The sequence below is a fragment of the Pongo pygmaeus genome, chromosome 7 (assembly GCF_028885625.2).
Source record: "Pongo pygmaeus isolate AG05252 chromosome 7, NHGRI_mPonPyg2-v2.0_pri, whole genome shotgun sequence".
NCBI lineage: Eukaryota > Metazoa > Chordata > Mammalia > Primates > Hominidae > Pongo > Pongo pygmaeus.
Window position 1 is genome coordinate 125,688,705 of NC_072380.2, and position 24,312 is coordinate 125,713,016.

The 24,312-nt window shown below is 32.6% G+C and overlaps 1 protein-coding gene across 1 annotated transcript in view; it reads right to left on the bottom strand.

Moving 5' to 3' along the window:
* The window catches only part of CSMD3 (CUB and Sushi multiple domains 3), a 1,221,229-nt gene that overhangs the window by 798,356 nt on the left and 398,561 nt on the right, over nucleotides 1-24,312 (bottom strand). Inside the window, exon 6 of the mRNA XM_054498903.2 lies at nucleotides 12,137-12,249. Coding sequence (XP_054354878.2) covers nucleotides 12,137-12,249 — 113 coding nt within the window. The remainder of the gene's footprint in view (nucleotides 1-12,136; nucleotides 12,250-24,312) is intronic.

Below are 24,312 nucleotides of genomic sequence, written 5' to 3' on the forward strand. Positions count from 1 at the left end.
TAGATCTCAGGCCTGGGTCAGTCCTTTTATATCTTCTCCACCCTACCTCAGCTAGATCCAAGAAAGACCTGAAACAGTGGCAAGTAAGAAATTTGGAAAAAGGAGTAAAATACAAAGAGGGAGAGACAAGAACAGTTAATCTTGTCCCTCTTCTTTCCTTATATAGGCTTCCTCTGGATGACAAGGCCCAGGAAGGGAGACTGTAAAGAAAAATTTGACCTTGAATCATATTTAGTGTTTTGATTACTCTCTAGGGCTTGGAATTTTAATTATAAAGTTGAAACTGTATTTCTAGTTGTTACAGGCTGAATTGCTCTCCTTAAAATTTATATGTTGAATATCTGACTCTCAGTGCTTCAGAATGTGACCATACTTAGACAAATGACTGTAAAGAGGTGATTAAGTTTAAAATGAGGTCTTTAGAGGGAAGCCTAATCCAATATAATTAGTGTGTTTCTAAGAAGAGGAAGTTTGGACATACAGAGCAAGACACTAGAAATATATGTGTGCAGAAGAAAGACTATGTGAAGGCACAGCAAGAAGACAGTCATCTTCAAGCCAAAGAGAAAGGTCTCAAAAGAAACAAAACCTACTGACACCTTGGTCTCAGACTTCTATCCTCAAGAACTGTAAGATATATATTTCTGTTGTGTAAGCCACCCAAGTTTGTGGTACTTTAGTAATTTGTATTAATTTAGTGTGGTCATAGAACCTAACCGAGTTTTAATCCTAGCGAATGTTTCTGTTGAGGGTGTTTTTCTTCCATCAAGCTGAAATGATTTATTTGAATTTGTCAGTATACCTAACTGGAAAAACTAGAAGATATCTAAGGTTATAACTAAAATCTCATATGCATTTGTGACATTTTTCTTTTTGCATACAGTTGCTGCATTTTCTAACTCAAAGAATTAATATCCTTCTGGGGAAAACGTAACATAATGGAATGTATAAAATTAGACCTATGCTAGATAGTATTAGAGGACACTATTAACCCCCTATGTAAAATTATATATAAAGAAATGAGAAATATTCATTCCATTTCTTAAATATCTCAATACCTTCTCAGTACCTTTTTGGTGGGGAAAAGACCTGTGCTACTTGTCTGACAGTAAGTATGCATTTAGGAGTACCAAAAAAAGAAAAAAAAAGAGAAATTAGCTTTCAAAGGAGTATTTTTTAAATTATTAACAGTCAGAATTTTGTTGAATTCCCTTATTTTATATACTCCTTTTAAATTGCACAGTGGTGGAGGAAATCACAATTTTATGTGAATTATGGCTTCTAAAGTTCTGAAATAAGGCAGTCCAGGAAATACAATACTCATAGACAATAAATCATAAAGAGTGAACAATAACAAAAGCTGAGGAGCAATGAAGAAAAATGACACTTTATCATGTTCTCTCAGTGTATTTATGTGATTTTTGAACTAATTTCCTATTTTCTTATAATTGGCTAGCACTAGCTTAGCTGCCATAAGAATGGCTGCTCACCTTATCTATAACCAATATGGTAGCCTCCAGCCACTTGTAGGTTTTAATCATTTGAAATTAGCTAGTATAACTGAGAAACTGAATTTTTAATTTCATTTAATTATAATTAATCTTAATTTTAATTTAGAAACAGGTAGTGAAAAATACTTTTCATTACACACAACTTTATTATTTTATAGGCTACATTTTATTTTAACTGTTGCATCATATAAGATGTAGCTGTATTGTAGTGAAGATTTGGGAACATGCATCTTTCTAGTACTATATATTGATACTAAAATCTTTCTAGTACTATATATTGATATAAAATTACATGTATTTGTTTGAATATTTTATAAGAGAGCAATAATTACAGTGATACTGAAGTAAATCATAATTGCTAACAAACTATTTATTATATTAATTATAAGTTTTCTTCTAGTCTATAAAATAATAAACTATTCCCGTAGAAAAAAATCAATGTTCAATATGAGATGTGCTATTAAGTATAATGCCCTAGAATTTCAAGACTTAATATGAAAAATAAAATGTAAAATATATTAGTAATATTTTATTTTTAATTATATTATAATTAAAAATTATAATGTTGAAATGTTAATATTTTGGCCATATTGGTTAAATATAATTAAAATTATTTTTGCCTATTTCTTAAACTTTTACATGGCTACAAGAAAAATTAAATATTTATATATGTGTGTTATATCCTTTTTCGCTGGTGCTGTGCAAAGGAGTCTAGAACCATGTGGAGGTTAATCAGAAGGTGAGGGATACCAAAGCTCTCCACAGGAATGATAAATGGGGATACTTCATATTACTGTGAAGCCTTGCTACCATGAGAACAACTTTTATGTTACTGACATTGGGAGTAGTAGATTAAGTACAAGAATTTTGGACCTAGAAACAACTCACAGTCCTGAGATACTAAGTAATCTATTCAAGTTCACAGACTGAAGTCAGTATTCATATTTACTAACTTCTAATCCAGTGCTCTTTCCAGAACAATACTTGTATGAAGAAAAATTAATTCCTGGGAATCTCTATTTCACTCTATTTTCCAATCTTAGCTTCTATGGCCATTTCCTGCTACTAAAACATCTGCTTTGAAAAAAAGCCCTTGTCACGTTGAAAAACTAGAAAAATTGTGTTCACTTGGAAATGTGACAGAGTACATGACCACAAAATCTGGAGTCTCATGTTAGTTATGAAAAATCTAAACAGTAATTGCTATATTTTCTGTAGGGAAGGAGGATATTATCCAATGAAATAAGGTTATGTTCTTGTTAGTTCAATAATATGATGTTTTGATTTGAACTTTTTCAACAAACATGCACTGAGTATTATGAAATTATTACCTTTCCCAATAAGGGTCTTATAATTCTTTCACCTCAAGCTGTTTTATAACTACAGATTCCTTCTTGAGTTTTTCAATAACAGCCGGTAGTACCTGAACTAATAAAAGGTTAAATAAACCTGTAATAGCAGATGGTATTATTATTTGTTTCACTAGTATACATACAGTAGCAATGAATAGACTCTGCTGATATCTCACATGATTAATTTGTAATATATTTGTCTGTTAAATGTTTGACATAGTTTAATGGGGATCTTTTTATTATAATATTACATAGATACCTGTAATTAAGTGGTTGTTTTAAATTAACAAAATGAAAAATAAGCACTTATATTAAGACTCAGAAAAGGTGTCTTGGAGTACAAGGTGGACCGCCCACCATGTGCACACTAGAAGTAGATCCCTCAAAAATTTTCAGTTACAAGGAAGTGAAGCCTCTAGTGAAACTATCTAATATTCACTAGTTGGGTGCATCCCATCACTTTTAAGATTCATGGGCTATCAATTTTATCTAGAAGCTTTCTTGAAAAGGGAAGGAGGAGGTGATATAAGCCCTGAAAGTTTGAACATTTATCCCAAGAAAGCTGACTTTTATTCTAGAAGAGATTGGCAAATTTTAAGTTTATTCTCTTATCAGCAGGAATGTGGGAACCAAACAAAATAGTTATGCAAAATGATCTATCATTTTATCAGTTTTATAATTACCAAGTACTACATTTGAACCTAGTTTAAATTTTAGAAAATATTGTCCATATTATAACTAGTTATTGACAGATTATCTCCTATTTATTGTAGCTGGTACATTTAAAGATAGTAATTGAAATCAAAATCATTTGCTAAGTTGTATGTGGATTTTTACAAATTCCATGAGATCATAACATGAGGCTATTATAATTTGTCTTTGACTTTATAAGTACTCCAATAAAGAATAAATAAATATACAAACAAACCCATATTTACATGTATTGAACACTGTCTTAAAATTGCAAAGGTAAGCATTAAAGTTTTGGGATTTGTAAGTAAGAATCCATGATATTTTCTCTTTAATTATAAACCAGAGTCACTCCAGTATCAATGCTATGAAGATTAATCCAACTCCCTAGAAAAAAATTGTATAAGGGATTCTCTAATCTTCAAAATCCTAAATTCTGTGATGATTTATTAAGTACATTCTTCTTTTCTTTATACTTTCCTGCTGTACTTTGACTCAAAGCTTATTATTTTCTGATTTTAAGTGATTCTTTTTATCAGAATCTGAATTTAATGTTTCTACAACTACTCTTTTCTCATGAATGATGTCCTCTAATAATTCTGGCAGTCTCAACATTAATACATATTGTTAACTCCTAATCAGAAAAAAGGATTATAAAACAGATGAAAAAGATAAAGGAAATAACATGACTCCTAAAATTATACTTTAATTCTAAAACCTTATTTTATGTATTAAAACTGTACCCCAATTCTAAATACAGTTATATGGATTAATTTTTAATTCATGAATTTTAAAATGTTAAGAAAGATAAAATGTTTTACTAGAAATTGTTATACTGGACTAGAGTTCAGCAAAAAAGTGTCACTAGCATTGTGTTTCCAATGTAGAATAGTTTGCTCACCTTACTAGGGTATGTTTCACAGCAAAATTTTTATTTCAGGGAAATTTGAAGTAAAACAATATTTAGCCACTTTTCTCTCAAATACACATAAAACTAATGAACAGAATTTTGAGATAGGAGGTATATAAAAAGATTGGCAAATCTAAGGATTAGAATTATTTTGTTAAAAATGTAGTCAAACTTTCATTTTCAATATTGCAATAACTAAAACTCCTTTACGTTTATAAACTTTCCCAGTATTATTGACTTAGATTTTAAATTAAATTAATGAATTTTATAAAATAGGAAAACATATAATTTAAAATCATTCTTGATTAATTTAATAAAAGGCCTTAAATCTTATACTGGTATGACTGTAAAATATTCATTTGTATCATAGAATAAATGCTATCAGAAAGTTTTTAATAATTGCTTTAGACAGACCAATGATTATTTAGATAGATCATTTTGATTATTAATGCTTGATTATTTTTGCTGTTTCTGTAGACATTGTACTAAAAAGAAGATAAGTCTCATAGACTGTCAGGTCCATAAAGCAAGAAGTAAAATAATTTTATATGTTTTTGCTTCACAACAAAAATTGTTTTAAAAAAGAATTTCCAAGTGAAAGTATTTATTTAGCATTGAAGGAAACTTGAAGAAAGATGATAATAATGTCAAAATCAAATACAAAGAAAAAAGTGCAAGATTAGAGATTATTCTCAAATACTACATACCAACAAAACTCAAAATTCTGTTCTCTTAAAACTCAGCAAATAAAAGTAGCTCTCTTACTTCATAAGCTTAAAATAATGCAGTTGGCCTATGTATGAAAGCAGGTTTTGAGATAATAATTTAAATATATTATTTATAAATTTTCCCATAGCATATACTCAGTAAAAATTAAAACCTACTCTACTATGAAAATATATATATATATATATATATATTTATTGAATATTTCTGGAACTATACCAACAAAGTTCCATCTACAATCTTTACCATAAAAGTAATCTACTCATCTATATCTAATATGGCTTGGCTGTGTGTCCCCACTCAAATCTCATCTTAAATTGTAATCCCCATGTGTTGAGGGAAAGACCTGTAATCCTGATGTGTTAAGAGAGGGAAGTGATTGGATTATGAAGGCAGTTTCCCCCATGCTGTTCTGTTGATAGTGAGTGAATTCTCAGGAGAGCTGATGGTTTTGTAAATGGTAATTTTTTCGGCACTCACACATGCTCTCTCATGCCTGCCATCATGTAAAACATGCTTGCTTCCCCTTCTACCATGAGTGTAAGTTTCCTGAGGCCTCCCCATCCATGCAGAACCGTGAGTCAATGAAATCTCTTTTCTTTATAGATCATCCAGTCTCTGGTGGTCCTTTATAGCAGTGTGGGAACAGACTAATACAATGTCCAACATCCCTTTGATAATAGAGTACATCTAAATTGTTTGAACCAAAAGTTATTGGTCTTCTCTTTTCATGTCACACTCCTCCACCCTATCCTTAGAATCATAAATACAACTCATATTGAGAGTTATAACATTAGAGTAGGGGTTCATGACTAGAATGGTGGGATATATGATTCCCTGTATTTTATTAACAATGGATATGGTGAAGGTACAACAAGAAAGAAAAACAAAGATAGAAAAAATATATCATTAAACATATTAGTGAAAGCAAAGATTAGAATACTATCTCTCTTTACAGAAATTTGCTTTGATCCTGTGCTCTATTTTTAAGCCTGGACTATATTTATGATTTCAGAAAATCTGTTATAGAAAAAAATATTGTTTCTCAGTTTTACTTACAAACTAGCCTATTTTAAAAATCAGTTCCAAGAAAAAGTGTTTTTCCCTTGAGAAACGTGGGCATCCTCATTTGTGATAGTGAGAAATATAAAGCCTAGTGTTTTATCTTTTTAACTGTAGCTCCTGGATTCAAATTTTATGTTTCATCACAATATTTAAACTATTCATTTTTCATAGTTAGAATGTGTGCTTTCTCATCTGTTCCATATGTTATTATCTCTTTCCAGTGAAGACTCTTTATTTACTTAATGTCTTACTTATACTATAAGAAATCTTTAGAGAACAAATGAGATCAGGCGAGTTAAGGGTGGTATGGCTATTCATTGAGGTGGTTTAATTACAAATATCAAAACTCAAATCTGACTACAGGTAAAAGGGAAATAATTATAAGGTCATGGTGGGGGCTTCCAGAACCAAAGGGAACTCTACAAAAGCAGAAACCTAAAAGGACAGGAACCAGGGTGTTTGGAGGATCTAGATAGCTAATCTTCAGGAAACTGAAGGATCCACTGGCTCCAACTATTTTTCTTCTGCTCTTTAACCACTGGGCTCAAGAGCCTGGGGAGCGAGTCCATTGTTTATGTGATGGATTGATATTCAGTATCCATTCTGCCCTCATTCTAGAGCCCCTTCAGTCATTGTTAAGGCTAGAAAGCTAAACACTATATTCCATAGTATAGTTTGCAGACAGTGTTCCAGAAGGTACTTAAAAATATTCAGCTAGTCATATGTGTTTGTGTGAGGTCAGAAAGGCAGAAGTGAGGTGGAGGCCACATTTATGTTACTTCTGCAATTTCTGGTGCAGAACATAGATTGCAAGGTTGTGGATTTTTCTGCAACAGCTTTAGCTGAAATCCCAGTAGCTAGTCACTTATCAGATATTGAGAGGATGGCATGGGTCATCCATTTTGTTGGTGCAGTCCCAGCAGGCATGTCGTGGCTATGGAGCCAACAATTGTGGCCATGGTTTCTAACATGTTAGTCACAGCTAACGTTCATATTTCTGGTACCAGTGGTTACAGCAACAATCAGAAGTTGGCACCATGGTTCCCACTTCCTCGGCTTTCTGATGTTAACAGTTCTCTTTGCAGACTGTTATTTGTTATATAACAATTATTTGTTCTGCAAATAATTAGTGGAGACTCCATTCTCTGTAATAAATCCCCTTCTGCTTAAACAGGTAAACAGTTTCATTTTAGTCCAATTGGCCATCATGCCTCATATGCCTACCCCTTGGTGGGGCTGATTGGCAGCCCCACCAAGATTGCACACACAATGGAAGAGGGACAATTCTCCCAGAAGAAAATGAGATGCCCTTAATCAAGAAAAAATAAAAAAGGGATGACTGGTTGTGGGTGGCAGAAAATAACAACCAACCATCCTGTAAATGAATACAAAGATACTTAATCAACATCATTTTCAGGGCGTCTCATAAGCCCATCACACAAAGCAAAGTTTTATGAAGTCCTGAAATATTACAATACATTATGAAAGCTTAACTACCCCCAAGGGAAGGAGTCAGGGAATGCTTCAGAGACATCTGATCTCAGTCTTAAGGCTCAAAGAAATATGAAGGTCTTTCTAGGTAGTGGGAAATTAATGACTTAATTTGTACTCTGTGTCTGTACGTGTGTGTGTACACGTGCTCATGCACATGTGTGTTGAGTATCTAAATAAAGATTGAAGAGTCAAAAAAAGAAGAAGTCTTAATACCTTTTAATTTACAAAACAATAATATGTCTGGCTACTGTGACTCTGTTTGATAAGAGAAAAACCAATGCTCAGAGAACTCAGCAATTAGTATCTTTATGATTCAACTCTAAGCTTCTGATCCTATTCTTTACTTAATATACTATGCTGCATCCCCCAAAATCTTATTTACCTTTGTTCAGTAACTGTACACAGGCATTTATGTAAAAAACTTCCCAAATATAAAAAATGGACTAACTATGCCAAAGTTATTTGTTTTTGACTGAAACAATGGGCATCTAAAATGCCAGAAGTCTCTGTGTAATTAAGGTATATGAAAGAGCATTTTCGATACGGTTTGGAAGTTCTGTCCAATAAATATGCTTTTCTTTCAATAAAAGATGCCCAGTTGATCCCAAAATGATCATAGCCTATTTGAGAATCTATGTAAAATATCATTATCTTTCATAACTTTTAAATAGTGTGTTGCTATTAATATATCTTTATTTCATGAAAAATAAATTTTTGTAAAATATTTGCCTGCATAAGAAGAATCACATACAAAAAATTTTGGAAGAAAATATAAAAATCAAATTGTGATTAAAATTTAAGGAATTTAGAAGCTTGAATCAAGAATATAAAATTACTCAGGTATTTACATATTTAAAATTGATTAAATACTGCAATGCCTAAACTTACATGATAAATATAGTTATATGAATGCCTACAGCTATGGTATTTATGATTGCAAATCGAAAGAGAAATGTTGAATGTTGAATAATTTTAAAAATGAGCTATTTCATACTTGAATTATTGAGTCTTATGTAATAAAAATACTTTTAATTAAAATCTTCTATAGGTAAGATTTTCTTTCTTGGACAATTGAGTGCCATCTAAAACTCCCCTTCCAATTTAAAAAATAAGTAAATATGACAATGTATTCATGGAAATGGAAAAGAATAGAGTTTAGTTTATACTAATGACCAAGTGACAATAATATAGAGTTTTCAAAAAATAAGTAAGAGGACTTCCAAACACCACAATTAAAGAAAAGGTTTACTATTTATGTGAGAAGTAGCATAATCCAAGTTCTCATTAATAGAGGGTTAATGGAACTTGAATGGAGGAACAATAGTTTAAAATAAAGACAAACATAATGACATAATATTGAAGTGAATTTGTGGGGGCAGAGTTAAAAACTAAATAACTTTTTTTTAATCAAAGAAGAGATAGTAATAAAGTATTCAAGTAAGAGATTTCTATTATAGGTAAACTAGGAAGGCAAAAGATGTTTTATTTTAAATCGGAGTGGGCACATTCAATACAAGAGCTCAGAGTAAGAATGTATTTTATGTATTAAAGGCTTTCTATTTAAACCACATTTTTAGTACTTTTGAATTGATATAGAACTATGCTTTTTAGCATGCTATTCTCAGTCTCTACTTAATCCTATTTAAAATTATAATATCTAAAGCATTCAGGAAGCCAGCATATAACATAACTTAAAGGTGGTTATATTTGGGAAAGCACAGCAGTGTGTGTCTATGTACCTACTCCATCAATTATGGAACACACTATAAAAAATAGCTAATGGCATTCAATGAACTCACTAGTAGTTTGCAATTAATTTTCATGGTATTTAATAAAGGATAGAGATTAAATAGAAACGTTATGAGTAAAATATTCAGTCTTTGGAAACCTGCAGATTCCTTAAAATACTAAATAATTATGAGTAAATCAATAATACTCACTGAGTACTCGGTAAATACATGAGTTATTTAGAAACTGAGCTGCATGGAGACTTAGTTTTGACTTTTGTATAATATATTACACAAAATTTTCAATCTTGAATTAGTTTTAATGTAGACACCACTAAAATGAAATAGTAGCATGGAACAATGTAAAAAGCATCGTTACCATTTCATGATAGGGCATGCATTTTGGCATGTCAGAATTACGATTTTGCAGCCATTTAAGTTATCTTAGTACATATATATATTTAATTTAAATTTCTTCATTATGATTTCAAGATTTACTTCTCAATTGAATGTATGCTGTTGAGGTACAATATTATTTTAAGATAACGCAATCAGAAAAAGCAAGCCTAAATTAGGAAAGTTTTAAAAGAATAATATGCAAAGGCAAATTTTTATAATAAAACTTTCCCTTAACCTTATTATAAAATCAAAGCTTCAATTTTCTTAACCACTGCATTTCCTCTGTGTTATATCGATATAAATCCCATCCCTCTTTTGAGTCCCTTTTCCTGCAGCAAATAGAAATAAGTTGTACCTCATAAAACATATCTTTTGTATTTTACTACAGTGATGCTACTTTTCAGTGCCGAAAACACATAATGCTTGAAAACCACAATTCCAATCTTAAAAATACTGCAAAAGTCAATTAAAGACCAATGAGTAGCATGCTGAAATTTATAAGGAAGTATACAAATCGACTGGTAGCTTTGTGCCATTGTCTTATAGTGCAAAACAACCCTATCTGAAGGTACCAGCTCCATGAAATCATATTGCACAAAACAAATGAAATATCGTTTAATATTTGAAGTAGGAGATCTATTTTTTGCTCCAGTTTCTACATATAAATATAAAACATATGCTACTTTATTTCTGTTTAGAAAAATAATAGAAGCCATTTGACCAGAAGATTCCATGAATCTAGTAGAAAAGATCACAGGAATCGGAGAGGATCAATGTTTGAATTTCTGCCATGCCATTGGCCTTAACTAATTGTAGAAAGGAATCAGAGCCATAGAGTTAGGTGGATGAAAAACTCCACAAGTAAAAGGGTCAACCTAGAGATAAAGAAGCTTCACAATATCTTATTTTCAATAAAATAGTCCTCTAAAGTACACAAACTTTTAGAAATTGAAATTGGGAACTGGATAAAATATTTTTGCAAATTTAAAAGTGACATTGGCTTAAACTGTTTAAGATTCAAGTTACCATGCCTAAACAGCTATTTTTAATAAAATATATGAAAATAAATTTTTCTGTGAAAGTTTATTTTTGAACTCTAAGATTTAGTGTTTTGTGATGGCTAATATTTTCTATTATGATACATGTTAATGCATTGCATAGTTTTAAAAGCATATTTGCATTTATGTTTCCATTCCAATTAACTACTTTAGAAATGATCATTATTGCAGATTTTCTACAGTGGACTTTGTCTAAAATCTTGATTTTAAGTCACTTTCCTAAGAATTTTTATTACAGTGATACTCAGTGCATTATTATGAAAGTCAAATTACAAATCACATCAAGCTGTTGCAGTTTTCGAGAGAAATCTTATTGATAGAATAGCTTCAGAGAGGTTACTGGTTTTCAAAATACAAATTAATTGTTGAATTTTGTATTCCAAAACACAATATATGATTTAATGCCATTTTGAGTACTAAATGTAAGCTTCCTAAAGTCATCATATTAAATTTTCAAAGTGCTTAGGACTGAAGACTACTAAAGGGGAAAGCATTAAAAAAACAAAAAACACAGATAAATGGAAGAATGTGACTGTGGCAATCCTTACTATTCCCTGAAAAGTAGCTGATATACTACTGAGAATGAAATGAATTATTTACATAAGTAGTCTGAAGATAAAGTACACTAAGCTCACATAGTATTACAGAACATTGTAGAAGCTACATTTTCATTAGTACTCCATCTTCATAATAATCTTGTTCCAAAGAGTTTTTCAAGTTAATGTATCAAATATTATATCCTATGTACTGAAAATTATTTATGTTAACACAATTGGTAGATAAAACTCCTACCAAGGTTAATTAAACTAGCAGTAACAAACACGCTGTATATGGAGGTGAGTTTCGATTGAGGAAGAGCGTACATGCAACTGAAGGTTTTCTGCAGTGATTTGCAGTACAACTTCAGATAGTATATCCAATTGCTGAAGCACTTTATTAAAGCAAAATATTGCATCTGTTACATACTACCTTTTAGAAATCATAATATTCATTATTCTGAACATTATGCTATAAAATCAACTAACTTTAATACTGTAATTTAGTTATGATCACATTATTGCCTCAGCAACAGAATGACCATTTTTTTTCCCAATACAAATTCCAATTTCTAAATGCTAAAGATATTTTTCTATCACAAAACGTACTTGTGTACACCAAAATTATTTTACATATCAAAAGAGGCAGAGGTATTCCATAAATATACCTTGATAGGGAGCACTAAATCCACGGTATCGATGATTGCTGTCTGTAACAAAATGCAGTCTGAGCCAGTTTTTGTTGCTGATAATTGGTGGTGGTATATTCATTCCAGATAACCTGAATTACAAAAGACAACAACAAAAAAATTTAAAAAGCTTTTCAGCAGTAAACGTTTTCACAAAATTGGGACCAAACAAATGTCTACCTATATGCATGACTTTGCACTGTCAACTTTTTAAGCACAAATGAAATAGTTCTTTTACGCATAGAAAAGTCAATCACAGAATACTGCAATTCCAAACACCTGCTGTTCCAATCAGGTTGTGTATATTAATACAATCAACTGTAAAACTTTTAGTGCACATGATTTTTGATTCATCCAAATTTATTTACTACACCAATAATTTATTTATGGTATTGTTTATTAGCATTATGTAGTTTATCATTTATTAATATGTTATATATTGTTTATTATATCTTATTTATTATTTATTAATATATAGTATTCTTATTGTTAATAATAAACATAACATATTAAGCTGATGGTGCTAGTCAACGTGCTTCTCATAAATGTATTGATACAATAAAGTTACAAAATCGAAAGACATCAAATAAATTGATATCCTTATTTCCAGAGTGAGACTGTACAGTTATTTTCTTATACTCCCTCCTATCCACTTACTGTTTTTTCAGTATTTCTCACTGGATGGCAAATTTCACAATTTATTTTCATAGAACAAGCATTGTTTTTATGTAATTTCATAATCTTATAAATGTTCATGACTAGCTTTCATTAGAACATATCATTCTATAATGTATTAGAGGCCTGCTCCAATGGAGAGGCAGAAAACAGATTGTATATATCCAAACTAATATAGTTGGATATGTAGTCTTCACATATTTGGTTGCAAGAATACTATTTATAATATACTCAAAACAAGTATCTTAAAACATGGGAACTATGCTCCAGATATTGGTCATGATTAATATATAAAGTACCTCTTGCTTTATAATTTTTTGAAGATTTCCAGCAAAGCAGTTTTTCTGACATCATGAAATAGAAAAATACTGCTGTATTATACTTCTACCATATACCTAACCATTTAAATTTTAAGTGTTTGCTATAAAGCCAAAGTAAAAGAGTCTCCAAAGCAAGGCTATTACATAGTTAGGAAGAGTTTCAGATTAAGGTTTCTTAATAACAAGTTATTAATAATAAGAGTTTCAGATTAAGGTTTCTTACTAACAAGTATATATTTCCTATTCTTCAAAGCTCACACTTTTCTTCTTCAGAAGGCAAAATAAACAGCTGATGTATTATACTATGTTTGTGGGGTGGGAGTGTCAAGAGGAATTACAAATATTCTCTCACCTCTTGGCAATTAGTCATGCTAGGGGAAGAGTAGAAGGAGGATGGAAAATCTGTCCTTGTATATGTAATCAGTGTTAAGGTGTAGGTACAGGGATGCAAGGACCTTCTAACCAATACTCTTCATCTTTATCCCTGAAAACCCAACTTTCCTAAGATGTGTGGGAGCTAGCCATCACTTTTAGTGGATGACCACCGGCCCATTAAAATGTAAAATCACCTTTATTGTATTATTGTGCCTACTGGTGTACAGAATGTTGAATTCCAATATGAAAACATTGGGATAATTTTTATATATTTCTCATTTTTATTCTTGGTTTGCAGTGCATTTTCCATAATGTTTCCCTATAAATCTATTTTCTCTTTTCATAGGGACGAATGTGTTTATTTGTTGAGCTGACTGATTTTTTTCCAATCTGAATTTAGTTAATAAAAATATATAATATAACTGTATAATTTTAGACTCAAGTTTTAAAATTTGCTTTCATTACTTTCAGAAAATATACAGGTTATGTTTACTCTAGTTGATTAAAATAGTAACTCAGTGAAAAACTATTTGGATTTGTTTCAATTATATTTTCAATTGAGTAGCATAGTTCATGCCAGATTTTGATTTACAATTTGGTTTTGTTCAATTCTCTATTTCGATGAACATGAATATCCATTAGGGAAAGTTTAAATTATTTTTGACAGTCTGCACACATTTCCAGATGTAATGAGACTACAATGCATGGAGGTGTGTAATACACCAAAGCAGAATTTGGAGATGACCCAGTACATGAGAATCAGCTGCACAAGGACATTAAGAAATGTGAGAAAGGAAAAAAGACAAAATGTTCAATAAAAATGATAAACTTTCCATCTTTTCCAGGGACATGAAAGGTAATTTCAGTAATAGAGTACAGTAAAGGCAAATAATAGCTACTGTGTAACTGCAGTTTGCAACTTGAATTTACTTTCAGTAATCTAAGAGAGTGGACCTGAAGAAAGTAGAGCTGCAGTAGGGAGAAGCAGAATGTGCATGAGGTGGAGCAAATAATGATAATTTAACAAGGGTGAAACTAAGAAATATTCCTGACAGCCTCAATGCTTCAGCATATGAGGCAAGACCTTAGATAAGCCAAGAAACTGAACTAGAAAGCACTTGCACCACAGCATCCCTCTGCCACCGGAGAGGTCATTGGTTATAGGGGAGTCACATGGGCTTTGAAAATCATAGTCACTGAATAATGTTCATTACTTACACTCATTCTAAACAATATGGCTTGGTTTACGGCTTATGGAGAAATCTCACAAATAAATCTCTATATCTCTGTCCTTATTTCACATGTTATCAGGAAAACCAGGAAATGAGGGATTGAGAATATATGCCACTTGGAAAGATTCCATTAAACTACTTAATTTAGATAATTACTAAAGGAGATATTCTAAAATATAACTTATTGTTATCCCTGTGTCAAATCACTGTGGTCATTTGAGAGTAAGCAAATTCTAGCACAAAGTCAATGAGAATAATCTTTTAATAAGAAATAGATTGTATGCATTTATTCAACAGTTATTTACCAAACATTAACTATATGACAAATGCCAATGGTAAAGGTTGGAAATATGATAGTAAGCAAGAGAAAAATCATGGTTTTACACAGTAAAAATAAAACATACAAACAAATAAATAAATAATATATATTTCAGATAGTGGCAAATGACATATAACGACAATAACAAAAAACCCAGTAACATGATAAAGAACTTCTAGAAATAAAGTTTCCATTGTTTTAATATATTTTGCATTTCACCCTAAAAATATCCATACTCATGATTATATGTCTTAAACCACTAAACTGGATTTTAGGATAATTATATTAAGAAAAATATGGTAATGATAAATGTCATACATTTGTTCCCTACTACTCTAGTTATTTGTACCAGAAAATTTGACGTATCGCTTGAGTAATAAATACATTGTAATGGAATTGCTAAAAAATTATTAATGACATCAAATTTCATTGCATGTTTAATGAGGAAAGAAATACTGACAATAATACAGAGTAACTTGACATAATTAATCTTTGCAAAAAATTTTTAGTTCTCCAATTTACTGCAGAAATAATAATGATTAAATCATCAATTGATATTTAAAATCCTATATGTTTCTATTGTAATTAATCCTTTAGAGAATGTAATTATAATCCTTACAACATGATTTTAAGAATTAAACATAAGAAAACTGTGAGAATGACAGCTTTTTTGATAAAGTTCATAAAACTATTCTGAGCTTATTCTTTTTTTTTTTAATGTTAAACCGCTTTTATTACAAGACAAATTGTCAGGTCCTCACTTCAGCCATATCTGGTTTTCAAACTTTCTCAAATTTTGTAGTTTCATCAACGGCTATCATTTTTGATTGCTCTGACATCTACTTTTTAAAAAAATCTTTCCAATTCCCTAAAATCATCCAAATGTAATGGCCTATCTATATTATCCATAGGTGGAGTCAAATCTTAAACAGGATTTTTCACATCATTACCTCCATGACTTTGTATCTCTCTTTTCCACAATTCTCCCACTTTCCTCTAATTTACTTGTCTCTCTCTCTCCTTCTCTCAAGCATGCTCCCGTGCTTTCTCACTCTCTTGCTTTTAAACCAGTTTTGACCTCCTTCCTTCTCTAGCACTTAGATAAGATGTATCCATCATGAATCTTCATGAATGTTCTTTATCACCTTGTTAGATTATGGCCCTATGTTGAGCTGCTATTAGTTGTTCAAATTTTATTCTTTCATCTTATCCCTGGAACTTTGCATATACTTCGCTTTGAGGTTGAAATAAATATCCTTCCTTTACATTTATTGATTTACTCTAAATCTTTCTCAGGAAAACCAGACAAAGTTCCATGGTTAAGAGAGGTGCCCAATCTCCTTCTCTGTCCTCACAGACCACCTGCACATGTTCTTGTCATATCTTAATTTTTTATGTTTAATAGACACATAGTAATTGCACATATACTTATGGGGTACAATGTGCTGTTTCAGTACATATATACATTGTGTAATGATCAAATCAGAGTAATTAGCATATCCATCACCTCAAACATTTATGATTTCTTTGTAGTAGGAAATTCAAAATCCTCTCTTCTAGCTATTTTGAGATATACAATATCTTTTTCGTTGACTATAGTTACCCTACAGTGCAATAGGACACTGGTACTTATTCTGCCTTTCTAGCTATAAATTTATACCCATTGACTAGCCTCTCCTATCAACTCACCACCTTCCTTAGTCTCTGGTAACCACTGTGCTATTTGCTACTTGTATGAGACCATCGTTTTTAGATTCTGAATATGGGTGAGAACATTTGATATTTATCTTTCTGTTTCTGACTTATTTATCTTAACATATTTTCCTTGAGGTTTACCCATGTTGTTCCAAATGACAAAATTTGTTTCTTTCTTAAGGCCGAATAGTATTCCACTGAGTGTTGTGTGTGTGTGTGTGTGTGTGTGTGTGTGTGTGTGTGTGTGATCACATTTTCTTAATCCGTTCATACATCATTGGACACTTAGAGCCCATTACTTGACTATTGTGAATAGTGAAGCAATAAAAATAGGAGTTCAGATATTTCTTCAACGTATTAACTTCACTTCCTTTGGATATTTACCTGGTAGTAGTATTGCTGGATCACATGGTAGTTCTATTTTTAAATTTTTGAGGAACATACATACTATTTTCAATAATGGTTTTACTAATATATATTCTTGTCAACACTGTAGAAGGGTACCTTTTTCTCCACATCTTTGCTAACGCCTCTTTTGTCTTTTTGATAGTAGCCATTCTGACTAAAGTGAAGTGATATCTCATTGTGGTACTGATTTACATTTTCTGGACTACTAGTGATGTTGAACATTTTTTTCACACACCTGTTGGCCACTTTTCTTCTTTTGAAGGTTATCTGTTCTGGTCCATTGCCAATTTTTTCATCAGTGGTAAAGTCAGAGCCTTTAGTGTATCCATCACTGGAGTAATGTACATTGTACCTATCAAGTAATTTCTCATCATCCACCCCTCTGCCATCCCCTGACCTTTCCAAGCATCCATTTTCTATCATTCCACACTCTACCTCCATGTGTAAACACTATTTAGCTCCCATTTATAAATGAGACATGCGGTGTTTGTCTTTCTGTCTCTGAGTTGTTTCACTTGAGATAACTGTCTCCAGTTCCCTCCATGTTCCTGAAAAATATATTATTTCTTTTTTTAAGGCTGAAATGTCTAGATCTTTTTCAGACACTTCATAAATTCCCTTTCTTTAGTGTCTGCTACTGAAGTCTTTTGTGTTCCTTTGGAAGGCTCACATTTCTTTGCTTTTTCACTTTTCTTCTTTCCCTATGCATGTATCTGTGCATCTGGTAGAAGAGTCACCTTTCTGATTTTATGTGGTAGTTCTGGTAAAGTGAAACATTTTCATGTATATGCATCTTAGGGTGTGGTTTGGTAGGGTGTTTTAGCTTTGATTCTGGGTGGAAACAGGAGTGTGGTTTATGTGCAATTTCTTCACCTGTAATTTGCATCAGCAATGTCTATGAGTGTGTCAGTGCTCTGTACTGCAAAAATTTATGGTAATAATGGCCACCATGATAGTTTCAGACTAGGCATACTTGAGTGTGATAGGTTGGCTGGCAGTAGGGTGGGCTTGCTGGAGTCCAGGACCTCCACTAGGCCAGCTATATTGGTCCAGGAGCATACAGATGTAGTGAATTATCTAGGGTGGGAATACCTTGCAGTAGGACCACCACAAGGCTAACTGGTGGTCCGGGCAAATGCTCACATACATGAGTTGGCTGGTTCTGGAGTGGGTTGGCAGGGGGGTGGAGCCACCACTGGGATGAATGTTGAGTTGTCAGGCACACATGGGCGTGATAGGTAAGCCAGCTCTGTGGTGATTTTCTGGGGAGTCAGGACAAGCCCAAGGTCAGCTTTCCCACTCTGTATGACTGCCTGTTCCATTGGAGCAGGGCATAGCATAGTCTCAGATACTGGAGTCACAGCTGTTCTGCTGAACCTAGGCTCCAAGTAGCCAGGTTTTTGTTACCGCAGCCATCTGTGTGAGTGTAGTGGAATGTCCGCAGCACATCACGATGGATAAACAATGACTATTGGCTCCCATAATAGGAGGCACTACAGCTATGGGTCTGGTACCATCAAGATAGTGATGTGCTATAGCACCCTGGGTCACAGGGGTAGAGGGTGCACATAGGCTCCTCACTCTGGAGCAATGCAGCCATGTTAACTCCAGGAAGCTTTCCAAACTACATTCAGAGGCAGTGAGGACTGTGGGCCTTTCTTGCAGCAAGAACTGTAGATGTGTATGTCAGGAATGGGGACTGCTGGTGGCCCCCAGCTTAACTTTTTCTCACAAAAAGAAGTCTCTCCCATCCCCAAGCTCATCCCAGCAGGGGGAACAGAGTGGCAGAGATAGGTGCTTCATTTCCTTTCTAAACTTCCATTCTGGGTTTCTGTGCTTCACAGAGATTTCACCACTTCCTTGTGGTGAAGTATCCAGCATACTCTTCATTCACTCTAGTTGGAATGTAGTTCTCTATTCATTGTTTTGGTCCTTTGTTTTTGGTTGGACAAGTACCAGGCATCTCTAGGAAACTATCTTGCTCTGACCACAAAATTCATGATTAGCCATTTATTACTTTACTTAGTGATAAGTTTTCTATGTTTCCTATTATTTTACATTTTCTTTAACAGGGCTGTTATATCCCTGATACTTAGCATAATGATTGATGCATAGTGAGTGTATACTGTCTTTTATGTGTCAAGAAAATAAATGAAGAGAAGTTATTTGGGCACATGCCCTAACTTTCAGTCCCTTTGAATTTTTATACTTTTTATAACTTATGTCAATATTTCAATTTATATTATTATTAAATGTTTTAGTTCTTTTCTTATTCAAGACCCATCTAAAATTCTATCTCCTTCAAACGTCTTCTTCAATTCCCCTGGCTAAAAATTTATATTTTTGTTTTCTGAATATGAAAAGCACTTGGTGTAACTCTTTCTATGACATGTCTCACTGCTTTCACCTTGTTTATATTATATAATCTATATTCTAAATTATAAGAATCCATAAGCACATTTCAAACTGTAGATAATTAATTATGCTAATTAAGTACTATCCTATTACAAAGTTTCTCAAAGTGTGTTCTGAACACTAGCAAGCAAAAATGCCTGGGGATGGAGGAAATTACACTGTCCAATAATTACTCTGAATTGCTCTTTTGTAACCATATACTCTTCTCGTAGTTTTAAAATGTTTTCATCCAGAATTTCTTAAAACTGCCCAGCAAACATTCTCCCATTTTCATGCTTTGTCATATCAGTAACATGCAATGAAATTTATTCTAAGTCATTTATATTGTTTATTGCCTCATGTCTGAACAAGAATGCATTTTATAGTCCCAAGAAAAACTAGCATATTCAAAAATAGTCAAAAAATAAAATACAAAACTTTCTGTTATGTTGTGCGGGGTACTAAAAGTTGAAAAAATATTTTAGGAACTAAATTAATTCACTTATGGAATGACGTTAAATGCATTAATTTTCCATACTGTGCAAGTCATGTATGTGGAGTATACAGATGTTTACACAGACCAGGTGGTGTTTCCTTGTCATAGATGCCTGACTGTGCTATTGATTAGGTAGTCAAAAGTCACTGGACATCAGGACACAGAATTCTGCATGGTTTAAAAAATAGCATTACAAATCTATTGTGTTAGGCAGTCCACTTTTCAGAAGCAAGATATTACAAAGTATTTACAAAGCAAAGGAGATAATTGGCTATAGTAAGCTTTATTTCCTTTCCTTCTCCCCTTTTACTCTTAACCACACACCATAAAACCCACATACCCTATTCTGTAACTCTATTGTGATTTCACACTTATCACTTATTTCCAGGATCTATCCTTTAGATGAATTCTCTTATAAAAAATGGATCTTATAGATCTGGGTTCCTTTTATCTAGAAACATGCTTCAGAAAAATCTATGTTTATATATTAGATATAATATGTGTAGATTCAAATACCAAATTTTAATCAAGATTAAATGCACAGTTTGCATAGTATTACAGGCATACCTCATTTTTTTGCATTTTTGTTTATTGTGCTTTGCAGATATTGTGGGGTTTGTTGTTGCTGTTGTTTTACAGATTGAAGGTTTGTGACAATGCTGCATTGGGCAAGTGGCATTTTTCCAATAACATATTGTCACTTCATCTCTCTGTGTCACATTTTAATAATTCTCATAATATGTCAAATTTTTCATTATTATTTCTGTTATGGTGACGTATAAACAATGAATTTTGATGTTACTATTCTAATTGTTTTTGGGTGTCACAAACTGTGCCCATGCAAGATGGTGAACTTAATCAGTAAATGTTGTGTTTGTTCTGACTTCTCTACCAATCAACCATTCCCTTGTCTTTCATTCCATCCTTGAACATCTCTATCCCTGAGACACAATACTGAAAGTGTGAAAATTAATAAATATACAATGGCCTCTAAGTGTTCAAGTGAAAGGAAGAGTCACATGTCTCTCACTTTCAATCAAAAGCTAGAAATTATTAACCTGAGTGAGAAAAGCATGTTGAGAGCCAAGATAGATCTCTTATGCCAAATTAGCCAAGTTGTGAATGCAAAGGAAAAATTATTGAAGGAAATCACAAATGCTACTCCAGGGAACAAACAAATTGTAAGAAAGCAAAACAATCTTTTTTGCTGATATGGAGAAAGTTGTAGTGGTTTGGCTATAAGATCAAACCAACCACCATATTCCCTTCAGCCAAAGCCTGATTCAGAGTAAGGCCCTAACTTTATTCAATTCCATGAATACTAAGATAGGTGAGGAAGCTGTAGAACAAAAAATCTGAAGCTATCAGAGGTTAGTTCATAAGGCTTAAGAAAAGAAGACATCCTCATAATATAAGTGCAAGGTGAATCAGCATAAAGTGACGTAGAAGCTGCTGCAAGTTATCCAGACGGTCTAGCTAAAATAATTGATGAAGGTGACTACACTAAACAACAGATTTTCAATACAGAAGAAGTAGCTTTCTACTGGAAGAAAATGTCATGTAGACCTTTCATAGCTACAGAGAAGTCAATGCCTGGCTTAAGTTTCAAAAGACAGACTGACTGTGTTGTCAGGGGTTAATGAAGCTGGCAACTTTAAGTTGAAGCTAATGCTCATTTATTATTCAAAAATCCTAGAGCCCTTACAAATCATTCTAAATCTACACTGCCTGTACTAAAAAATAGTCCATGACCATATAGATTCACAGCAGAATTCTACCAGACATCCAAAGAAGAATTGGTGCAAATTATTTTGACACTATTCCACAAGATAAAGAAGGAACCCTCCCTAATTCATTCTAAGAAGCCAGCATCACCCTAATACCAAAACCAGGGAAGGACATAACCAAAAAAGAAAACTACAGACTGATATCCTCAATGAACATAGATGCTAAAATCCATAACAAAATACTAGCTAATCAAATCCAACAGCATATCAAAAAGAGAATCCACCCTGATCAAGTGGGTTTCATACCAGGGATGCAGGGATGGTTTAACATATGCAAGTCAATAAATGTGATACACCACATAAACAGAATTAAAAACAAAAATCACATGATCATCTCAATAGGTATAGCAAAAACATTCAAAAGATCCAGCATCCATTTACGATTAAAACACTTAGCAAAATTGGCATACAAGGGACATATCTTAATGTAATAAAAGCCATCTATGAAACACCCACAGCCAACATAATACTGAATGATGAAAAGTTGAAAGCATTCCCTCTGAGAACTGGAACAAGACAAGGATGTCCGCTCTCACCACTTCTCTTCAACATAGTACTGGAAATCCTAGCCAGAGCAATCAGACAAGAGAAAGAAATAAAGGGCATCCAAACCAGTAAAAAGGAAGTCAAACTGCCACTGTTTGTTGATGATATGATTGCCTTGAAAACCCTAAAGACTCCTCCAGAAAACTCCTAGAACTGATAAAAAGAAAAATTCAGCCAAGTTTCCACATAGATTAATGTACACAAATCAGTAGCTCTTCTACACACTAACAGCAACCAAGTGAAGAATGAAATCAAGAACTGAACCCCTTTTATAATAGCTGCAAAAAATAAAATAAAATACTTAGGAATATACCAAACCAAGGAATTGAAAGACCTCTGCAAGGAAAACTACAAAACACTGCTGAAAGAAATCACAGACAACACAAACAAATGGAAACACATCCCATGCTCATGGATGGGTGGAATCAATATTGTGAAAATGACCATACTGCCAAAAGCAATCTACTAATTCAATGCAATCCCCATCATATTCCAACATCATTCATTACAGAATTAGAAAAAAAAATCTAAAATTCATATGGAAGCAAAAAAGAGCTGGCATAGCCAAAGCAAGACTAAGCAAAAAGAACAAATCTGGAGGCATAACACTACCTGATTTCAAACTACAGTATAAGGCCATAGTCACCAAAACACTCTGGTACTGGTAAAAAAAAAAATAATAATAATAATAATAAGCATGTAGGCCAATGGAACAAAATAGAGGATGCAGAAATAAATCCAAATCCTTATAGCTAACTGATCTTTGAAAGCTCAAAATTGATCATGGACTTAAAAGTAAATCTATGAAACACTTAGAAAAACATATCACAGAAAATCTTTGAGATCTTGAGTTAGGTGAAGAATTTCAGAATTAAGCCCAAAAACAAGATTCACAAAAAATAATTAACAAATTGGACATCATCAAAATTAAACACTTCTGCTATGAAGAAGATACTGAATAAGAAGATGAAAAGACAAATACAAAATGTAAAAAAAAAAGTGTTAATATATCATACACCTGACAAAGAGCTTATATCTAGAGTATATAAAGAATTCCCAAACTCAACGGTTAAAAAAAAAAAATTCACAAAGAAAGAGGAGACTTGAATAGGTATTTCACAGAAGAGGATTTACAGATGGCAAATAGTTATATGAGTAGATATTATTTGGAAAATGCAAATTAAAATCACAGTGACATATTATGACACACCTACCAGAATGGCTAAAATTAAAAACAGTGACTATGCCAAATGTGAGGATGCAGAGAAAGTGAACCACTCATATAATGCTGGCATGAATGTAAAATGGTATACCAACACTGGAGAAGAATATCAGTCTTTTATAAAACTAAAATTGCACTTGCCATGCAATTCTGAAATTGTACTATTGAGTACTCATTATCCCAGAGAAATGAAAGCTTATGTTCACACGAAAACCTGTGCATGAATCTTCAAAGTAGCTTTACTTATAATAGCCCAAACTTTAAAGAACACAAATGGTCTACAACAGATGAATGATTCAACAAACTGTAGCATATCCATATCATGGAATACTACTCAGCATTAAAAAGGAACAAACTACTGATGTACACAACAACTTGCATGAATCTCAAGGTAATTATGTATAAAACAGAACATTAAGAGCAAAGGAAAAAGCGAATCTCAAAAGTTACAGATTATGTAATTCCATTCATATAACATTCTTGGAATGAAAAAAATTAAAGATATATAGAACTGAGTAGTGGTCAGTGGGTGTTATGGTGGGGCAGGTTAGGTGGGAAATAGCTGTTGCTCTAAAAGGATAGCTGAAGGGATTCTTGTGATGCAATTTCCCTGTATCTTGACTATAGCGTTGTGATAAAGTGCACAGAATAAAATACACTTGCACACTCACAATAAATGCCTGTAA